The sequence below is a fragment of the Schistocerca gregaria genome, chromosome 1 (genome assembly GCF_023897955.1).
Source record: "Schistocerca gregaria isolate iqSchGreg1 chromosome 1, iqSchGreg1.2, whole genome shotgun sequence".
NCBI classification, from domain to species: Eukaryota; Metazoa; Arthropoda; class Insecta; order Orthoptera; family Acrididae; genus Schistocerca; species Schistocerca gregaria.
The window spans coordinates 449,074,825-449,096,327 of NC_064920.1; the positions used below are offsets into that span (position 1 = coordinate 449,074,825).

At 42.9% G+C, this 21,503-nt stretch overlaps 1 protein-coding gene across 2 annotated transcripts in view; it reads right to left on the minus strand.

Annotated features, from left to right (window-relative positions):
• The window catches only part of LOC126352223 (carboxylesterase 4A-like), a 327,584-nt gene that overhangs the window by 160,495 nt on the left and 145,586 nt on the right, over positions 1-21,503 (minus strand). For both annotated transcript variants that reach the window (XM_050002670.1, XM_050002672.1), the window contains exon 6: positions 16,975-17,160. In XM_050002670.1, the coding sequence (XP_049858627.1) occupies positions 16,975-17,160 (186 nt within the window). The remainder of the gene's footprint in view (positions 1-16,974; positions 17,161-21,503) is intronic.

Below are 21,503 nucleotides of genomic sequence, written 5' to 3' on the forward strand. Positions count from 1 at the left end.
ATTGTCTTCTTTGGAAACTTCGTCCGTTAAAAATTATTATCCATGTAAGACAGTCTTTATTTGCGCAATCAAGGGACGTACATGTTTGTCAAGGTCAATGCTATGACCTTAGAATGAGAGTGACCAACAACATTGAGTGTTTTTCGTGAATGGACGCTGGATGGTTTGGTGGAATTAACTTCATGGCAGTTCATTTTAAATGAAATACAAAGGCTGACGCGAAGTAGCTTTGGTAGCAATAATTTACAGTACTGTGATTTAATTTTATTGTTCTGAAATAGTTTCAGTTCACCCGGAACGTAAACATACAATTTCTGACCTATGAAGGAACAAATAAGCGAATTTACGTTCTGACACTACAAGCAAGAGCAAGATGTTTGACATTATTTTATATTATCCTCTGAAATTTGTTTGGATAGGGTAAGGTAGGTATTGGCGTAAAGTAATGCAAAATAATGGGGAGGTATTGCACAACAAAGTATTTTATCTGCTTTCAAAGCTAAGTGAAAAAGGAGACATGCTACAAAATTTCCAGAATTATGTTTCATCAGACTATCAAAAATGGAATGAGTAGATAAATGTGAGACTCGTCAGATAACAGTCGGACGAATAATTTGTAAATATGTACAGTAACTAGCAGAAGTCAAAAATATGGAAATTCGAGAAAAATAGTCTCGGGTAAAAAAAAAGTATAAGATATTGTTGTTTCAACACCTTTTGAGTTTTATTTGGAAGAAGCAACGAAGGAAATAAAAGAAAAGAACGAAAACTTCAGAAGAAGAACAAAAATAGGTAAGAGACATGTCATAGGTCTGGGGGTTGTAGTTCTTCTGGAAGAAACTAATGAAGAGTTATATGAGCTTTGAACGGAGTGAAGCACAGAATATCAGTCAAGTACAAGTAAACCAAAGTGTAAAATAAAGAGAAAAAATTAAAGTGGGAAGAATGGCAGAAAGGAGAACAGCGACTTAACATAGTAACTGAGAAGTGATATTGATAGAAGAAATTGAAAACTTCTCCAATATGGAAAACATTAGTGCATAAAACAAAAAGCAATCACAAACTATCTTGCACTAACGAAGAAAAGTGCCATCATCAAGAGAGCACTCCGGTATCAAATACGTGCATATAAAGAAGCTATTGAAACTGAACATTTGAGGCACGGCGTTGTGTGGCTATGAAACCTGAATTTTAGGTGAGGTGAAGACGAAGAAACGGATAAATCTGGAATGTGGTGCTGCAAAATGAAGCATAAAATTAAATAACCAATCAGACTACGAAATGAGAAAATATTAAAAAAGATAGGTGCGGAAAGAATTCTACAGAACACGTTGTTCAGAAGAAAAAAGGGGTTAGCGAAAAATTCTGTGTCCCACACAGGGGACGTCTCACTGTTGACTGACTCTTAATCCAGCCTTTCTTTAGAACTTACATATCGTAGTTTTAGACAGGTATACATTTCTAAGATGTTTTTGTCAGTACGTGATAATTTATTTCAATTAAACGTTAATGAATGTTTAAAATGCCTCATAGTATGAAATTATCATTATACCTCATAAGTAACATGCTCCAGTTCATAACACACTGGAGTGCTAAAGAAACTGGTATAGGCATACGTATTCAAATACAGAGGTATGTAAACAGGCAGAATACGGCGCTGCGGTCGGCAATGCCTAAATAAGACAAGAGTCTGGTGCAGTTGTCACATAGAGTTGCTGCTGCCACAATGGCAGGTTATCAAGATTTAAGTGAGGTGGAATGTGGTGTTATAGCCGGCCTACGAGCGATGGGACACAGCAACTCCAAGTTGTGATGAAGTTGGGATATTTCTGTACGGCCATTAAACGAGTGTACCGTGAATGTCAGGAATCCGGTAAAACATACAAATGTTCGATATGGCTGCGGCCGGAAAAAGATCGTGCAAGAACTGGAGCAACGATGACTGAAGAGAATCGTTCAACGTGGCAGAAGTGCAACCCTTTCGCAAATTGTTACAGATTTCAATGCTGGGCCATTAACAAGTGTCAGCGTGCGAACCATTCAACGAAACATAATCGATATGGGCTTTCCGAGCCGAAAACCCACTCGTGTACCCTTGTTGACTGCACGACATAAAGCTTTACGCCTCGGCGTGGCCCGTCAACACCGACAATGGGCTGTTGATGACTGGAAACTTGTTGCCTTTTCGGACGAGTGTAGTGTCAAGTTGTATCGAGCGGATGGACGTGTACAGGCATGGAGACAACCTCATGTATGGACACTGAATATCAGCAGGAAACTGTTTAAGCTTGCGGAGGCTCTGTAATGGTGTGGGGCGTGTGCAGTTGGAGTGATATGGGACTCCTGATACGTCTAGATACGGCCCCGACAGGTGACACTATGTAGGCATCTTGTCTGATCACCTACATCTATTCATGTCCATCATGCATTCCAACGGACTCGGGCAGTTCCAGAGGACAGTGCGATACCCCATAAGTTCAGAATTGCTACAGAGTGGCTCCAGGAACACTCTTCTGAGTTTAAACACTTCCGCTGGTCATCAAACTCCCCAGATATAAAAAACAGAGCATATCTAGGATGCCTTGAACGTGCTGTTCAAAAGAGATATGTACCCCCTGGTACTCTTACGGATTTATGGAGAGCCCTGAAGCTGGCCGCTGTGGCCGAGCGGTTCTAGGCGCTTCAGTCCGAAACCGCGCTGTTGCTACGGTCGCAGATTCGAATCCTGCCTCGGCCAGGGATGTGTGTGATGTCCTTAGTTTAGTTAGGTTTAAGTAATTCTAAGTTTAAGGGACTGATGACCTCAGATGTTAAGGCCCACTTTCTGAGAGCCCTGAAGGATTCATGGTGTCAATTCTCTCCAGCACTACTTCAGACATTAGTCGAGACTATGCCACGCGTGTTGCGGTACTGCTGTGTGATCTCTGGGGCCCTACACTATATTAGGCAGGTGTACCAGTTTTTTGGCGCTTCAATGTATATGCTTTTAGGTGAGTTGATTCGCTCCTCTGACTTGGACACGAAAAACAGCAGAACGTAATTCTTTCTTTTCTAGATAGTAAAGCCTAGTGGCGACTCCCTTACACAGTGTTTAATTTATTGTCGTCACATTTTAGAGTTATCAGTTGTCTTGCAACAGGATATTAAGTTCAGCTGTGATGTAACAGGCAGTGTGAGACAGTGTGGAATTGAAATGGAGGTGCAGTGGTAATAAAGAAGCTAGTACTGTGAAAACCAGATAACCAACCACCAAAATACACATAACTTCGGAGTACCTGATACGCAGCCCTTGTAACTTGCTGATTGTGATCGAACATGCAAGTCTTACCAGAACCTGGAATCTCTCAGTTGCTCGATGGGGACGAGTCAGGCTACATCTGTCCAGTCATTTATCGTTTCTTTCACCTTTGACATTCATTTGTTAATGAGAGAAAAGCAAAGTAGCACCGTGGTAAGGTGTGCCATTTAAACTACATGCCCCACCATCAGTTCAAAGAACGTACCACTTCCCATAAGACCATGTTTTGTTAAGCCTTGTGATGTTCCAACCAGTCTTCGTATCGGGGACAGCTTTACATTACTTAATATTAAAAGAGAGAGCCTTCAAAATGAGTAGTTTTAATGTGATGAAAACATTTAATTTTCTCCGTATTATGTTAAGTAATTACGAGGGTCAGTCAAAAAGTAATGCCTCCTATTTTTTTTCTACGTTTAATTGTCAGGAAATTTAAATGCAATTACATAGGTTGAAAACCACAACATTGAGGATCATTTTGTCATTTTTCAATGCAATCTCCGCCCATCTCTACAGTTTTGGTCCATCTTTGAACAAGGGCATGTATCCCAGCACGGTAAAAATCACAGCTCTGCTTCCTAAGCCATTGACGCACGGATGTTTTGACGGCCTCCTCATCTTCAAAATGAATCCCACGATGAGCTTCTTTTAGTGGCCCGAACAGATGGAAGTCTGATGGTGCCAGGTCAGGGCTGTATGGGGGATGAGGCAAAACTTCCCATCCAATTTTGACAATCTCGTCAGAGGTGTGACGACTGGTGTGTGGTCTTGCATTGTCATGCAAAAGAAGAACATCTGCCATTGATTTTGTTGGGCGAACTCGCTGAAGACGTGCTTTAAGTTTTTTGAGGGTTGTGACGTATTGAACAGAATTTATTGTGCATCCCTGCTCCAAAAAATCAACCAGAATCACACCCTCTGTATCCCAGAAAACTGTTGCCATAACTTTCCCTGCCGATCGCACAGTTTTGAATTTTTTCTTCCTCGGCGAGCTTGTGTGACGCCACTCCATTGACTGCCTCTTTGATTCGGGTTCAAAAAAATGCACACACGTTTCGTCCCCGGTCACAATTTTTTTCAGAAACTCATCTCTCTCCAAACGGAAGCGCTGCAAGTGTTGGGAGGCTATTGTTTTCCTTGCCTCTTTATTCTGATCGGTTAACATTCTTGGAACCCACCGTGCACAAACTTTTGAGTACCCCAATTGTTTAATAATCGTGATCACACTGCCTTTACTAAGAGAAATAATGCGACACACTTCATCTGCAGTCACCCGACGGTCACCACGAATGATGTCATCAACTTGCTGAATGTTGTGTGGAGTCACTGCACTCACCGGCCTGCCGCTCCGCTTTTCGTCAGTCAACGGTGTTTGCCCTTCAGCTTCCTTACAACGACGAACCCATCGTCTAACAGTGCTGACATCCACTGTCACAACACCATACACCTTCTTCAGTCTTTCATGAATGCGTATGGGCGTTTCACCTTCTGCATTCAAGAATTCAATCACACAACGCTGTCTCAAACGAACATCGATGTCGGCCATCTTACAAACTTCTGCTGTGCTGCCACCTGTTGACACAGAAAGTTACTACTGCAGTGGATTGCAGAAGAAGGTTTGAGGAATGGCGCCAAATTCAAATTTTTCACTTAACTTAATTTTTTTAAGTAGAAAAAAAATGGGAGGCATTACTTTTTGACCGACCCTCGTATATTACCCAGCATCTTCTCTGAAAATTATTTCGAGCAGTTAGTTCATGAGCCAATACGAATAGTAAACGGTTGTGAAAACACACTTGACATCTCAGCAACAAATAATCCTGAGTTAATAACGAGCATTAAAACGGATGCAGGGATTAGTGAACACAGGGTTGTCGTAGCGAGATTGAATATTGTAACCACATATTAAAAAAAAGCAGATAAAAATTGACTTGACGCCTTCCTGAGAGAGAGTATCCACTCCTACCAAATAACAATATAAGTGTGGGCCAGATGTGGCTTGAATTCAAAGAAATAGTATCGGCATCAATTGAGAGATTTATACCAAATAAATTAACGAACAACGGAGATGATCCTCATTGGTATACAAAACGGGTTAGAATACTGTTGCAGAAACAACGAAACAAACATGCCACATTTAAACAGACGCGAAATCACCAAAATTGGCGATCTTCTAGAAACTCAAAATTTAGCGTAGACTTCACTGCGAGATGCTTATAATAGTTTCAACGAAACTGTATTATCGCGAAATAGGGGAGACAGTGTAACTGAAATGATAAAGGATTTGGTGTGACATCATTAAAACAAAGGAGTTCTTGTTTGCGGCGGGATCTTCTCACGAAATTCTAGTCACCAACTTTCTCCTCCGAAAGCGAAAATATTTTTTTGATTCCGATTTACCTAGGGAGAAACGATCACCATGATAAAACAAGGGAAATCAGACCTCAAGATATAGGTGTTCTTTTTTTTCGCATGCTGCACAAGATTGGAACAATAGAGAATTGTGAAGATGGTTCTATGAACCCTCTGCCACGCATTTAAATGCAATTTGCTGAGTATTCAAGTAGATGTAGATCTTATTGACATGCACAATCACGCCACTGAAAAGCTTTTAATCGACTCACTATTTTGCCTCCTACATTCAAACTTGGAATGACTGGATTGTTAAGCATCCATAGTACCTTATGCCAAATAGCAGGTCATATATTACACTTCGACAAGGGTTCTATTTCTGATATTAAACTGTGTGCTTCTAAACCTGTTTACCATGGGAAATTCAAATATGTAAACAAAATGTCGTTGTATATATATATATATATATATATATATATATATATATATATATATATATATATATATATATATCCACAATTCATGGCAAACAGAGGGACATTATAGAGAAATTTACCAAGATTTGCCTTCAACGTGACTGCCAGTGCAGCATTCTGACAGCCTTCCAGTACCTTCGAGAGCTCAAGGTCAAATTCGGAGTGGCAGTGAAGTAAGTAGCACTGAAGAAATCACAGATGATACTTTATATTACTGCACAAGAGTGTCATCGACACATTTGTTAACACAAGCATATTTAAATGATTTACTATGTGATCTAGTACTAAGTCAACAAAAGGCGCAGCTGCTTGGTTCAAGATTACTAGAGTATAATCTACTCCACCAAAGTACTAAATTCAGTGTGTTCAGACACAGAGAACATGGCTTTATTTCCTATTTTGCAACTGACGGAGCTCGGACATTTTGCAATGACGTTACTGACCTAATGAAAGTGCTGAACTTCACCTATATTTCACAGGAGTGGACACTTTTCATAGATGCGTCAAAAACAAGTCTCAAGGGTGTTTTGCACCACAACGGAAATAAAATACCGTCTGTTCCAGTAGCTTACTCCAGCTTAACCAAAGAGAATTACGAATTCTTACAAAGGGTGCTAAATTCATTACAATATAATGAATACAAATGGAAAATATGTTTAGATTTCAAAGTAGCTGTTATGGTACTGGGAATGCAACAAGGTATATTACTCATAAACTATCCTTGACAAAACCAAAAACAGTTTTGAATTCAGCACTCGAAGCACAACTAGGATCACAATGTATTTTTTCAGAAATAGAAAAAAAGTTTTTTTGTAGAACAATGTTATCTATCAAGTTTAGAAGAGAGTTTTTCAGGATCTGCAAGTCTTCCATCCCTGTTCGTCCCCTTCCCGCTACATGCTTCCTGGTGAGATAGGAGCGTCTCGCATAGCAGCGCTTAACACAAAATTATCTAGCGTACATTTTTTAGAAATACTGATGTTATAGTGAGCTAAAGATTATTTGCAACTTGTACAGAAACCAGGTTGCAGCTTTCAGAGTTGACTGACACGATTGGGAGGCAGTAGTTTAGAAGAGAGTGAGATATTTATAATATTACTTGAAAATACAGCTCTTTGGTTGTACAGGTAAAAAATTTTCAACTTTACATAGGTTTTAACTGCTCCAAGGCAGCCTTCATCAGAAGTAAAAAAAAATTCCATTACCTATAACAGAGTTTTGGGATAACATAAATATTTTTAAATCAAACATATGTAATAAAATTACATCATAGCTAACTGCTACGGTACAGTAGACAAAGAAAGCATACTTACATATAGTTAATAGTTATGAAATGGTTTAGAGCTACAATGCTCACGTTAAAGATAAAAAAAATTGTATATTATAAAATTTTCCTAGGAATGCACAACTTAATTAAAACACGCCGCTAAGGGTCGCGTGTGCGGCCGGCACTGTAAGCAGCATCAGACTGACAGGCGCGCGCGCCGTCGATGTTAGCAAGTCGCCACCTTGTATCGCGCCATCTAGTATTGAATGCTTGTAATTTACAGTGACAACAGCTGTCAGGAGTGCACGTAACGTGCTGATTACATTATGTCAGGTAGTATGTAACAGATCAAAAGTTGAACAAAATATTATACTGTAAAACAGGGAGAAAGAGAACAATATTTAAGGCTACAGTACGGGAAGCATAATAGCAATATTCCGCTTTAAGTGATTTTAAGCAAGGGCTTTATACCATCAAAGAAATTTTTATCACGTAATTGTAATTGCTCATTGTGGATTAAATGGTCGTTACGGGAAAAATGTTTGAAAATTTCCAACTGTTCAAGAATATCAAGTCTGAATATTTTCTGTAAGATACTAATATCATGAACATCTTTAGGTTTGTGTCCTGTGATAAGAAGGTGGTCAGCGAATGACTAATTATGTACATCCGTACCTTTTTTCCCTAATAGATGCTCTTTATATCTAATCGAAAAAGCTCGTCCAGTCTGTCCTATATAATAAGCTGAACAAGTGTCACAGGTGACTTTATAAACGCCTGAGTTTTGCAGAGGAGACTGTCTTGGTTTTAAATTACGGATAAGATTATTTTTGAGAGAGTTGCTGGTAGAGAAAACTATGTTGCAGCAATATTTATTTTAAGGAGACGTTGCAATCTATAAGTTATTGACCTTACATACGGTAAGGAGAAGTATTTCTTCAAATCGCTAGGCTCGTCAATAGTGGTCCCAAGCGTGGTAATTCTGTTATTGGTTTTCTGTCTGAAGACATCATCTACTATATTTGGTTCGTAGCCATTATTAACTGCAATGGTTTTAATTAGATTCATCTTCTTTGTAGTGACACTTTCTGCTGCCAAGAATTCAACGACTGCACGGTATCAAATATGTCCGTATCCTGTCTTTCCATCCTTCCTCCAATGGCGCAGTGGAAAGGCTTGTCCGCACATTTAAACAACAGTTGACGAAGTCGGTCGAAACATGTCCAACCGCGTCGGCCCTCCCCCTGTTCTTGAGCACCTATCGCACCACGCCAATTGACAGACGTAGTCTGGCAGAGCTCCTCCATGGGCGTCAGCTGCGGACCATGCGCCATGTGCTGATGCCAAACCCCTCCCACCCCCGCTCCCGGTCCTCTCAGCATTACGCCCCCGGCGCGCCCGTGTGGGCTCGCATGTACGGGAGCAAGGTGGGTTGGACGGCCGCCACAGTCGTCTCGGCCCATGGGACGCGTGTGACGTCAGTGCAGTCGTCGAAAGGGTTGGAGCGCCACCAACATAACCTGCTCCGACCACATATCCCACGGGACTCCAACCACAGCCTCCTCCTCCGCTTCTTCCTTTGGGTACAGACGTGGTCGTCGAGTCGCCACCACTGCCCCCGGTTGCTGCCTCCACCGCTAGCCTGCCACCGGCCCTCCCCGTCCCCAGGTGGATCGGTGGCACCCTCCACCGCCCTGGCCTCTGGGTCGGCCGTCATGGACACCTCGGACGGCCCTTCCTACCCACCAATGGCAGTTGTCGAGCCTGGGTCTTCTCCCATCTACCAACCACCGCGGCATCGTACAGGGCGTTTCTGCCCCTAAGCCCAAGTTTCAGGGGGGAGCGATCTGGTACCAAGAGCGGCAGGTATCGAATTCTCGCCATACGGCATGGACTTCGATTACCACTAGAGGTCTCTGCAGCTGTCGCGCCATAAGCCGTGGCTGCACGCGCTCCTGACCTGCGTATAATGTGAGGGCGCCACTGTGGAGCATGTGGTCCCAGCGGCCAATAGCGGCGTACCCTATTTAAGCGCCTGCCTCTCACTCAGTGAATCTTCACTGTTGTCCCTCCCCCCTTCCCTACCCTCCATCTCTACACCCTTCATCTCCTTTCCCAATGTCGCTTCCATCAACTCCCCCTCCCAGATGATGCCCTCTCTCCCTCCATTTATCCCTCCTATCAACTGTGATCCTCACTCCCCCTCCTTTCTTCTGTCCTTTTCAGGGGCTCCCTCTCACCCCCTTCCATCCTCTTTTTCCCCACCTCCCCTTTCTCTGCCCGCTTCTCTCCCCCGAATCCTTTGCATTTCCCTCCTCTGCCTTTTCTCATTCCCTCTTGCGTCTGCCCTGCCCCTCCCCGCTTATGAGTCCTCTCCCTCCTTGGTTGCCCCCCCCTTTCCGTTTTTCCGCCCCTCCCTCCTTGTTTTTCCTTCTCCTCCAGGTCCCCCCACCCCCGCCGCCAAACTGCCCTTTGCTCGGGAGTGTCATCTTTGTGCCGCCATTTTCGTGCAGTGTTTTACAGTGAGTGTTTTACAGTGAGTGTTCCGTGTTGTGTGTCTTTTGGGAAGTGTTGCAAATGGCCATCATACTGTCGCTGGGTGTGATTTTTTATCTCTTGTGAACAGAAACCAGACTGTCACCATGTTTCTTTAACAGTGTGTCTACTATGTTACTTGTCTGATTCCTGTGTATTTTATTAACATTGCCAACCTCTTTGCTTTCTGTTTTAACTTTCCGCATTTTTCCGCCATTTTACATTTTAAGTCACCGTTTTATTGGTGTTTTTCTTGTTTCTTTTCTTCTTCTGTTTTTAAAAAGTCTGTAAAGCAGACTTTCCCCATCTGCCCTAGGCTATGGTGTGTCCTCTTTGTGCCGACATTTTAGTGCAGTGTTTACAGTGAGTATTCAGTGTTGTGTGACTTTTCTGAAGAGTTGCGAACTATCGCTGGGTGTGGTTTTATATCTCTTGTGAACAGAAACCAGACTGCCACCATGTTTTTTAATTGTCTGTCTACTATGTTAGCTGCCTGCATCCTGTGTATTTTTGTTCGCTTTGCCAATCGTTTGCTTTATGTTTTAACTTTCCACAATTTTCCGCCGTTTTACAATTTAAGTCCCCGTTTTATCGCCTGCTTTTATTGTTTCTTAGCTTCTCCTTACATTTTAAAAGTCTGTAGGCTGCAGAGCACCGTAATAAGCTGCTGTCAACCCTGCCCCCTTGGGGGGGGGGGGGGGGGGGGGGGATCGAAATACAATAAACGAAAAAAAAAAACCTCAGTGAGGCAGTCTGACATTGGCGTGAGTCTCTCGCTTACAGACATAGTTTTCACTTTGCTTATTTCCGTGTACGAGTGGACGTTGTTGATTTCGTGAGGTTTACGCTTGTGACCCCGTTGCTTCTTGCGTGTTGTTATTCTTGGTGTCTTGCTCGGTCGTCTGTCGTTGTGTGTCCACTCTTTCCTGTTCGTCCGTTTTTTTTTGTTTTTTTTTCCGATGGCCGCTTCCGCTTCCGTTCGGTCCCGCCGCACTTTCGTTCACAGGAGAACAGAATAGTAAGGAGTGTAGAGAGTAGCTGTCGTTGACAAAATGACACAAGAGTTCATATCATTTACTGTTCTATAGATTGTTAGTGAGTTAGCTGAACTATTGATGAATCAGTTATTCGTTACATGCGCCCCACATTTTTCGGTTTAAATTTTACAAAGATTGTCATAGCTATTAAAAATTCACAAGCACACATTTTAAGGACTATCTGTACGGATTACGAATCTTTATAGGGCTATGAGAAATAATCGTATACTTTCTAGCCCGTAATAAAAAGTGTTACATTAAAAAAACTTTTTAATTTAAATAATTATTTTACCTGACCAACATCTGACTGAGTAGTACTTCAGTTGTTACAACGGAAAAAAGTCTGGGATCACTATTAATATTGTCTACCACGCCAGTAATCTGCAACGTGACCACTAATGGTCATAACACACTTGCCTGGGGTACCTCTAGAAGTACTTCCGTAAGTGTCGATGTATGTCCGTCTCAGGTATCATGCTGCGTCCTCCCTCTCGAGAAATCCATGATGCAGACACAAATTTAGTTTGATACGCAGTGTGATACTATTGTAGTTAATTACCGTTGTTTGGTACGGAATCAAGAGCTATATGGAAGCCACGAAACAGCTTATGATGTGTGTTCGAGGGTACTTTGTGCAACAAGATCACTTCTCCCTACATCTACATCTATAGTCCGCAAGCCACCTCGTATTGGATGGCGGAGGATATTTTCTGCACTCCCGTCACTTCCTTTCTTTTCTGTGCTGCGCGGGAAGAATGACTGTTGGGAAATCTCTGTGTTGCTCGAATGTCTCTAATTTTATCTCCAGAGTCTTCTCGCAGGATGTACGTAGTAGGAAGCAATACGCAAGCTGACTCTTCTAAAAACATATGCTCTTGGAAATTTAACAGGTAGTCACACCGTCCTGCACAACGCTTCTGTTGTAGCATCTGCTAAGCATATCCGTGACGCTTGTTCCAACAACTTGTGACGTAACGTGCTACAGTTCTTTGGATATTTTGTGTGTATCCTGTCTGGAAAGTGTCTCATACTGTGGAGAAATAGTCAAGTATCTTTCGAACAAGGGTGGTGTAAGCCTTCACAGTTCACAGGGAGATTTCACTTCCCGCTGAGTTTTCCACTGCATCTCAGTCTGGCATCTTCCTTGCCTAGGATGGCGACTGTGTGGTCATTCAATTTTAAATCATTCTGTGGGCATAATCCCAGATATTTAAAGAACGTAACTGTTTCCAGTGATCGTACAACAATGAATTTTCTCCGTCCATTTACTCTCACTATGTTGTGTATGTAGAGGGTCAGGTGCCAGCTCCTGCATCAAGTGCCAAGCACTAATTCTTTATAGATCTTCCAATATTTCACTACGATTTTCAGGCGTTACAACTAATTCTTACAGAGAAACAGCAATCGTGAAGAGCCTCGTGGAGCTTCCGTCTTAATTTACTACATCATATACATACAGGGTGTCCCAAAAGATTTCCCATTTCACAAGACCATATCTTCCACATGAATGAAGATGGAAACTTGAGGTTAATTCTAACTTACGGACAGGGCTAAAAAGTTTCTGTTTTCTGACGAACCACCCGATTTTTCAAGGCTATACCTTTTAGTGCACGCACGTACGCCAAGTCAGGATAATTTTTGCAGATAAGTTTGGAATCAAAGTTTTCATTTACCTTTCACAAATGTAGGACGTACCCTCCGCTGGCCACGTGAGAAACATTCAGACGATAGTCGAATTCGTCCATACGTTCGTGAGCATATCTGGAATTATAGTAATCTTTGTTGTTGCTGCCGGCCGCTGTCGCCGAGCGGTTCTAGGCGCTTCAGTCCGGAGCCGCGCTGCTGCAACGGTCGAAGGTTCGGATCCTGCCTCGGGCATGGGTGTATATGATGTCCTTAGGTTAGTTAGGTTTAATTAGTTCTAAGTCTATGGGACTTATGACCTCAAATGTTGAGTCCCATAGTGCTTAGAGCCATTTTTTCTGTTGTTGCTGCACAACGTGTCATTTCCCACAAAGCCGCTGGAAAGGGAAGGACACAGAGGAATACTAGCAAAAAAATCACATACCGTGCTGTAAGGCAGACTTTGAAAAGAACGGTGCAGTGCCAGGTCAGCAGGCCACTTAAGCTGCGGCAGGGACACTCCCGTACTCGCGGCGAAAATCATGCCACAAAGTTTTTAACTAAATTGCATAACACATAGCTGATTAATTATCTTTTATTACAACTACAAGTTTCTGTTCACGGCATCATCACTGTGTGAAAAATCAAATATTAATATCATGTTACAGAACAGATGAATATGGCGATACATATACGATGGGCGTTCAATAAGTAACGCAAGACATATTTTTGTCGGTGAATTACGGTTGGAAAATATTCGGAACTCGTTGTGGGACGTCGCTTCAGTTCCTATAGTTTCACGAAGTTCCCAAAGGAGGTGACGCTATACGTAGCCTTCAAAATGGCGTCTCTAACGGAGGTGGGCTGCAAGCAGAGCGCTGTCATTGAGTTTATTTTGGCGGAAATCCAGAGCATCACAGATATTCATAGGCCTTTCAAAGTGTCTACGGACACCTGGCAGTGAAAAAAAGCACGGTGAGTCAGTGAGCGAGGCGTGTCACAATCGCAACAAGGTCGCGAAAACCTGTACGATCTCCCACGTGCCGGTTGGAAGCACACAGTTGTGATTCCTGACAAGCTGGAACGTGCTGACACTCTCACTCGAGGTGATCGACGGATCGGAATCAAACACGTCGCTACTCAACTGGACGCCTCTGTTGGTAGTGTTGACACACTCCTCCAGCTGGACTATCCTAAGGTGTGCCGGCACGGTTCCTCTCCGCCTTAACATAAGAACGTAAAGAGCAATGAAGGATGCACTCCGCGGGAAGCAGTTCGTGCATGATGGGGAGGTTACTGATGCAGCAAGACGTCGTCTCTGACGTCGACCAATAAAGTGGTACCATGCGGGCTTGCAGGATCTCCCAGTCACATGGCATAAGGCCTTCGCACTGAACGGAGATTGTATTGAAAAATACGGTTTCGTATGCAAAAGACGGGGAATAACACTGTGTATTGGAATCCTGAATGAAACGAACCTGCTTTGACAAAAAAATGTGTTGCATTTCTTATCGAACGCCCCTCGTAAGTACTGCCCCGCCTGAACTGCTGAACGTCTACAGAATCAGGTAGGTATCCTTGCACGAAATGCGGCGTGCACAATTTGAAATCACGTTTACCGCGCAAGTTCAACTGTGATTTCAGTTAGGGCAGACTAACTTTTGTGCAAGGATATCTGTTTTGTTCTGTACATGTTTAGCATTTCAGCTATGGCAGTAATTGTATGGTCTGGCATACTGAAATATGCTATGACATGTGACTAATATCTGATTTTTTATACCATGATGGTTCTGTAAAATGAAACCAATACTTATATTACACAGCTGTTTGTCAACCATTTTAAAATACACGCAACGATTGTTGGCAATCGCGTTCAGGAAATGTTAAATTACACCTGTTGAAAAGGAGAAATCAAAATGCTTCTTGTTGCTCTGTTATCGGCACCTCAACCCGACCCACGTTGGATAATAACGCAGCCAGCGAAAGAGCTAGCTGCACCGTGGAGTCCCCAAGCGACAACCACATTAACCAGCAGCTTACAACTGGCGCCAAGCAAAAGATGTAGACTTGAAAAATGGATGGATCTCTTTGAACGAACCTGTACAAGGTGAACAGAAATGGTCATATAACACTGCCTTTTTAAGACATTAGTCAGGAATACACAATGAAATGGGATTCGGAAGTAGTAAGGAATGACGAGATACGCTTTAAGTTCTCCAAGGCTGTACATAGAGCAATAAGGAAGAACTCAGTAGGCAGTACAGTTGAAGAGGAATGGACATCTCTAAAAAGGGTCATCACAGAAGTACGGCAGGAAAACGTAGGTCAAAGAATGTAACTGCGAAGAAACCGTGGGTAACAGAAGAAATGCTTCGACTGGTCGATGAAAGGAGCAAGTACAAAAATGTTCTGGGAAACTCAGCAAAACGAAAATACAAGTCTCTAAGGAATGAAATAAATAGGAAGTGCAGGGAAGCTAAGACGAAATGGCTGCAGGAAAAATGCGAAGATATCGAAAAAGAAATGATGGTCGGAAGGACAGACTCAGTATACAGTAAAGTCAAAACATCCTTCTGTGACATTAAAAGCAAGGGTGATAACATTAAGAGTGCAACGGGAATTCCACTGTTAAATGCAGACGAGAGAGCGGATAGGTGGGAACAATACATTAAAGCCTCTATAAGGGGAAGATTTGTCTGAGGTGATAGAAGAAGAAACAGGAGTCGGTTTAGGAGAGATAGAGGGTCCAGTATTAGAATCAGGATTTTAAAGAGATTTGGAGGACTTAAGGTCAAATAAAGCAAAAAGGATAGATAACATTCCACCAGAATTTCAAAAATCATTGGAGAAAACGGCAACAAAACGACCATGCACTTTGGTGAGTAGAATGTATGAGTCTGGCGACATACCGTTTGACTTTCGGAAATGCATCATCCACACAATTCCGAAGACGGCAGGAGCTGACAAGTGCGAGAATTATCGCACAATCAGCTTAACAGCTCATGCATTCAAGTTGCTTACAAGAATAATATACAGAAGACTGGAAAAGAAAATTGAGGTTGCGCTAGAAGACGATCAGTTTGGCTTTAGGAAAAGTAAAGGGACGAGAGCGGCAATTCTGACGTTGCAGTTAATAATGGTAAGAAGACTAAAGAAAATTCAAGACACTTTCATAGGATTTGTCGGCCTGGAATAAGCGTTCGACAATGAAAAATGGTGCAAGATGTTCGAAATTATGAAAAAAGTAGGGGTAAGCTATAGGGAGGGATGGGTCATATACAATATTGCAATATGTACAACAGCCAAAAGGGAATAATATGAGTGGACGACCAAGAACGAAGCGCTCGTATTAAAAAGGGTGTATGTCAAAGATGTAGTATTTTGCCCCTACTGTTCAATCTGTACATCGAGGAAGCAATGATGGAAATAAAAGAAAGGTTCAGGAGTGGAATTAAAATTCAAGGTGAAAGGATTTGGATGATACGATTCACTGATGACATTGCTATTCTGAGTGAAAGTGACGAAGAATTACATGATCTGCTGAACGGAATGAACAGTCTAATGAGTACACAGTATGGATTGTGAGTAAATTGAAGAAAGACATAGGTGATGAGAAGTAGTAGAATTAAAAACAAGCGAGAAACTTAACATCAGGATTGATGGTCACGAAGTAGATGAAGTTAAGGATTTTGCTACCTAGGCAGTAAAATAAACAATGACGGACGGAGCAAGGAGGAAATCAAAAGCAGACTAACACTGGCAAAAAGGACATTCCTGGCCAAGAGAAGTTTACTAGTATCAAATATCGGCCTTAATTTGAGGAAGAAATTTCTGATAATGTACGTCTGAAGTACAGCATTGTATAGTAGTGAAACATGGGCTGTGGAAAAACCGGAAAAGAAGAGAATCGAAATATTTGAGATGTGGTGCTACAGACTGATGCTGAAAATTAGGTAGACTGATAAGGTAAGGAATGAGGAGGTTCTGTGCAGAATCGGAGAGGAAAGGAATATGTGGAAAACACTGATAAGGAGAAGGGACAGGATGACAGGACATCTGTTAAGACATGAAGGAATGACTTCCATGGTACTAGAGGGAGCTGTAGAGAGCAAAAACTGTAGAGGAAGACAGAGATTGGAATAGATCCAGCAAAAAATTAGGACGTAGGTTGCAAGTGCTACTCTGAGATGAAGAGGTCGACACAGGTGATGAATTCGTGGTGGACCGCATCAAACCAGTCAGAAGACTGATGAGAAAAAGAAAAAAACACTGTCATTGGGTATGTTCTAAGTCACTTGTAGGCTTGGCGATGTGTCCCTGTAATGGTTGACGTGTCGCGTCCAATTTGCTATGACCTCACTGAGTCCGCCGGCAGCTATATAGTGGTACCTGTGGTCCTGGGGGAGACCATGTGGTAGACGACGCTGGCGGCGCCCGCCGAGTGGCCCATCAGCGTGACGGAGGAAGGGTCGCCGCCGAAGTGCTCGATGTTGTCGCGGACCCAGCGCAGCGCCAGGTACTGGTCCAACAGGCCCAGGTTGCCGCGGGCGCTGCCGTCCTCAAGGCACAGGAAGCCTGCCGCACCAAGTACCTCGTCTCACACACGCGTACTCTACTGACGCCAAAATTTGTTAGGAATTACCTTATCTCAACACTATAGTAAATTACACTACTGGCCATTAAAATTGCTACACCAAGAAGACATGCAGATGATCAACGGGGATTCATTCGACAAATATATTATACTACAACTGACATGTGATTACATTTTCACGCAATCTGGGTGCATAGATGCTGAGAAATCAGTACCCAGAACAACCACCTCTGGCCGTAATAACGGTCCTGATACGCCTGGGCATTGAGTCAAACAGAGCTTGGATGGCGTGTACATGTACAGCTGCCCATGCAGCTGAAACACGATACCGCAGTTCGTCAAGAGTAGAGACTGGCGTATTGTGACGAGCCAATTGCTCGGCCACCATTGACCAGACGTTTTCAATTGGTGAGAGATCTGGAGAATGTGCTCTCCAGGGCAGCAGACGAACATTTTCTGTATCCAAAACGGCCCCTACAGGACCTGCAACATGCGGTCGTGCATTATCCTGCTGAAATGTAGGGTTTCGCAGGGATCGAATGAAGGGTAGATCCATGGGTCTTAACACATCTGAAATGTAACGTCCATTGTTCAAAGTGCCGTCAGTGTAAACAATAGGTGACCGAGATGTACAAGTAATGGCACCCCATACCATCACGCCGGGTGATACGCCAGTATGGTGATGACGAATATACGCTTCCAATGTGCGTTCTCCGTCATGTCGTCAGACACGGATGCGACCACCGCGATGCTGTAAACAGAACCTGTATTCATCCGAAAAAAAAATGATGTTTTGCCATTCGTGGACCCAAGTTCGTCGTTGAGTACACCAATGCAGGCGCTCCTGTCTGTGATGCAGCGTCAAGGGTAACCGCAGCCATGATCTCCGAGCTGACAGTCTATGCTGCTGCAAACGTCGTCGAACTGTTCGTGCAGATGGTTGTTGTCTTGCAAACGTCCCCATCTGTTGACTCAGGGATCGAGACGTGGCTGCACGATCCGTTACAGTCATGCAGATAAGATGCCTGTCATTTCGGCTGCTAGTGATACGAGGCCGTTGGGATCCAGCACGGTGGGCCGTTTTACCCTCCTGAACCCACCGATTCCATATTCTGCTAACAGTCATTGCATCTCGACCAACGTGAGCAGCAATGTCGCGATACGATAAACCGCAATCGCGATAGGGTACAATCCGACCTTTATCAAAGTCGGAAACGTGATTGTACGTATTTCTCCTCCTTACACGAGGCATCACAGCAACGTTTCACCAGGCAATGGTGGTCAACTGCTGTTTGTGTATGAGAAATAGGCTGGAAACTTTTCTCATGTGAGCACGTTGTAGGTGTCGCCACCGGCGCCACCCTTTTGTGAATGCTCTGAAAAGCTAATCATTTGCATACCACTGCATCTTCTCCCTGTCGGTTAAATTTCGCGGTTGCGGTGGTGGTGGTGGTTAGTGTTTAACGTCCCGTCGACAACGAGGTCATTAGAGACGGAGCGCAAGCTCGGGTTAGGGAAGGATTGGGAAGGAAATCGGCCGTGCCCTTTGAAAGGAACCATCCCGGCATTTGCCTGAAACGATTTAGGGAAATCACGGAAAACCTAAATCAGGATGGACGGAGACGGGATTGAACCGTCGTCCTCCCGAATGCGAGTCCAGTGTGCTAACCACTGCGCCACCTCGCTCTGTCAAATTTCGCGGTTGTAGCACGTCATCTTCGTGGTGTAGCAATTTTAATGGCCAGTAGTGTAAGAGGGTACACCAGAGTATAAAAAACAAATCTTATTTTTTAGCTAATTTTTTGTTGGCTTAGAATGTTCCCTAAAGAGCATATATTTTATGATTCATTCATATGAAGTGACAAAATGTAATAGAACTGATAAAATATGTACCAAATATCTCTATTTTATGAATATGTGATGGCAAAGTGTTTATATACATGAAGAGTGAAATATAGACCAGATACACCCAATTTACAAGAAAGGAAACATACATGAATGTCAGAATTAGGGAGGTTTTAGCCTTCTCAATTCATATTGTAAATTGTATGCTAGAATTTTAATTCTGCTGACACTGTAACGTGGTTTTCGAAAAGGCAGATCATGCTCGGACTGTATCTTCATCATGACACAACTTATAGAAGAACATTGCGAATTCAATTTAAATGCTTTCATTGGCTACGAAAAGGTGTCTGATAAAGTAAATCGAAACAACCTTTGGGAAATTTTAAGAAACAGAGGGATTCAATCTTGTCTTTTAAGAACTGTACAGCGTTTATATATGAATAACAAAGTGCAAAAACAAATAGCAGGCAACAGACACAATATCGCTGAAATAAAACAAGGAGTTAGACAAGGGTCTTCTCTCCGACCCAGTGTTCTTAATACGTATATCGCCGATGTAACCAGAAATTGATCACAGACAATAAAACGTTTTAAAATTAACGAAGTGGATATTAGTACACTGCTTTTTGCTGACGAAAAGTACTTACTAGTCAGAATGAAAATGACTTACAATAAGCTGCTTTAATTTAAGTAAAATAGCCAGAGAATACCATCTCAAAGTCTCCAGCACAAAGAGAAAATCTATGGCATTTTTAGGACACCAGCCTATGCGTATTACATTTGTAAATCACAAGCAGATCACAGAGATACATGATACAAATAAATATTTAGGTTGCAGTCTTACGTGAAAGGCAAACAACGAAATACAAAACTAGTTAGACCTGTTTAACTAATTCTGTGGAACTTTTCGCAGAGTATTGGGAAAGAAAGTCCTCAGAGATGCTCTACTAAAGTTCTACAATGTTGTGTCTATATCAGCACTACTCTATGGATGCGAAAAACTGACTCTTAAGAAGAGATATGAGAAGAGAATAGAAGCATGTGAAGTGAATCACATCTCATTTTCTTGATACAATGTATTTCTTCCAGAGGCGTTTCGTCGTTTACTTTAAGGCATCTTCAGTGGAATACACAATGTTACGGTTCTGTTTTGATGTAGATTATAAAACAGTTCATGCCTCTTTTTACGTAACTGTCACTATAAGACAAGTAGTGCTACCAGCGATTAGAGCAAATAACATGAAGATTGTGAAGAAATAAGTTCTGAGTGGTACCACGTCCCTATCTCACTTTAACAACACTGCCAGTCAGATTAATATTCATATTTTAGATCATGATCTCGGAGTTCCCCAGTACTGCACTTGGTATGTGGGGTTTATGACTTTTTACATGAGGAAATTGTGGGCAGAATGTTCATATTAAATAATGATCAGCCTGTAGAGAACCTGTACACGAGGGGACACAGTAGAGGCGATGGAGAACTGAGAGAAAGATGGATTGTGGGCCGTAAATGCTGTGTCCAGAGACCTGGCCGTGCGAGTTATTCTGGGCAGCAGCACTCTGTGGCTTGTACCCGTAGAGGGACTTTGGGCCGTGGCACCCTCCTCTCCCCACTTGGGGACGGAGAAGGAGGGCGCCGGTCTGCAAAACATTTTACCTGTGCCTGTTGACACGCCATGGTGGCCAGTTGGCGGACCGCGGGTGGAGGAATCCATGTAAGAGAGATTGCTGTAATTATAACCTTCGTGCAAACGGCGGGACAGTCATAAAACTCCAAGCATTCCCATGTTAGAAGCTGGGACGATACGGACAGAGCGGCTGGACACGTGTTTAGTAGAGGCGAGACTGTAATTCCCCTGAGCCAGTAAAGTCACCGGGTTCTTTTAGTGAGCGGCAAAAACATATATTTCACAGGCACGACTGACTGGGAAGCTTAACAGCCTTCTTTCAGAAATTGGAAATGGTCTCTCTGGAGGGATTAGATCTCTCCGTAAATGAGGGACTGCGCTCCCGCCTAGGCCGACGTTTTTTTGCCAAAAATGGCCATGCTTACTGTGAGAACGACTCCTCCCCAGTCTAAAATATTCTTTTTTCAGACAAGAGAGATTTTGAGTCGCTGACTGGATCCTCTGAGGGTATGCAAAGATGAGGCTTGCTACCCTAGCTTGGGAACCCTGGTGCTGTATATGGATTGGTTACTAGGCCATCAGAACAGTCTAGAGGATAGTGGACTTGTGATTTGGAACTTGTGGTGGACTAAGAGCCAGGGCAGTTTCCACCAGTACCGACAGTGAAACTGCATATCATCTCGAACATATAGTGTGTCACAAGGATGAACTCATTCGTCCTGAGGAACACTGTGACATTTCACAATTCTAGCATGCACCGTTGTGCCTGTGAGTCAAATTGGTTTGGCCAGACCAGCGAACGGGTCCACTTCACACTGAAATCTACCGGGATTTCAAGGATCTAATAGGGA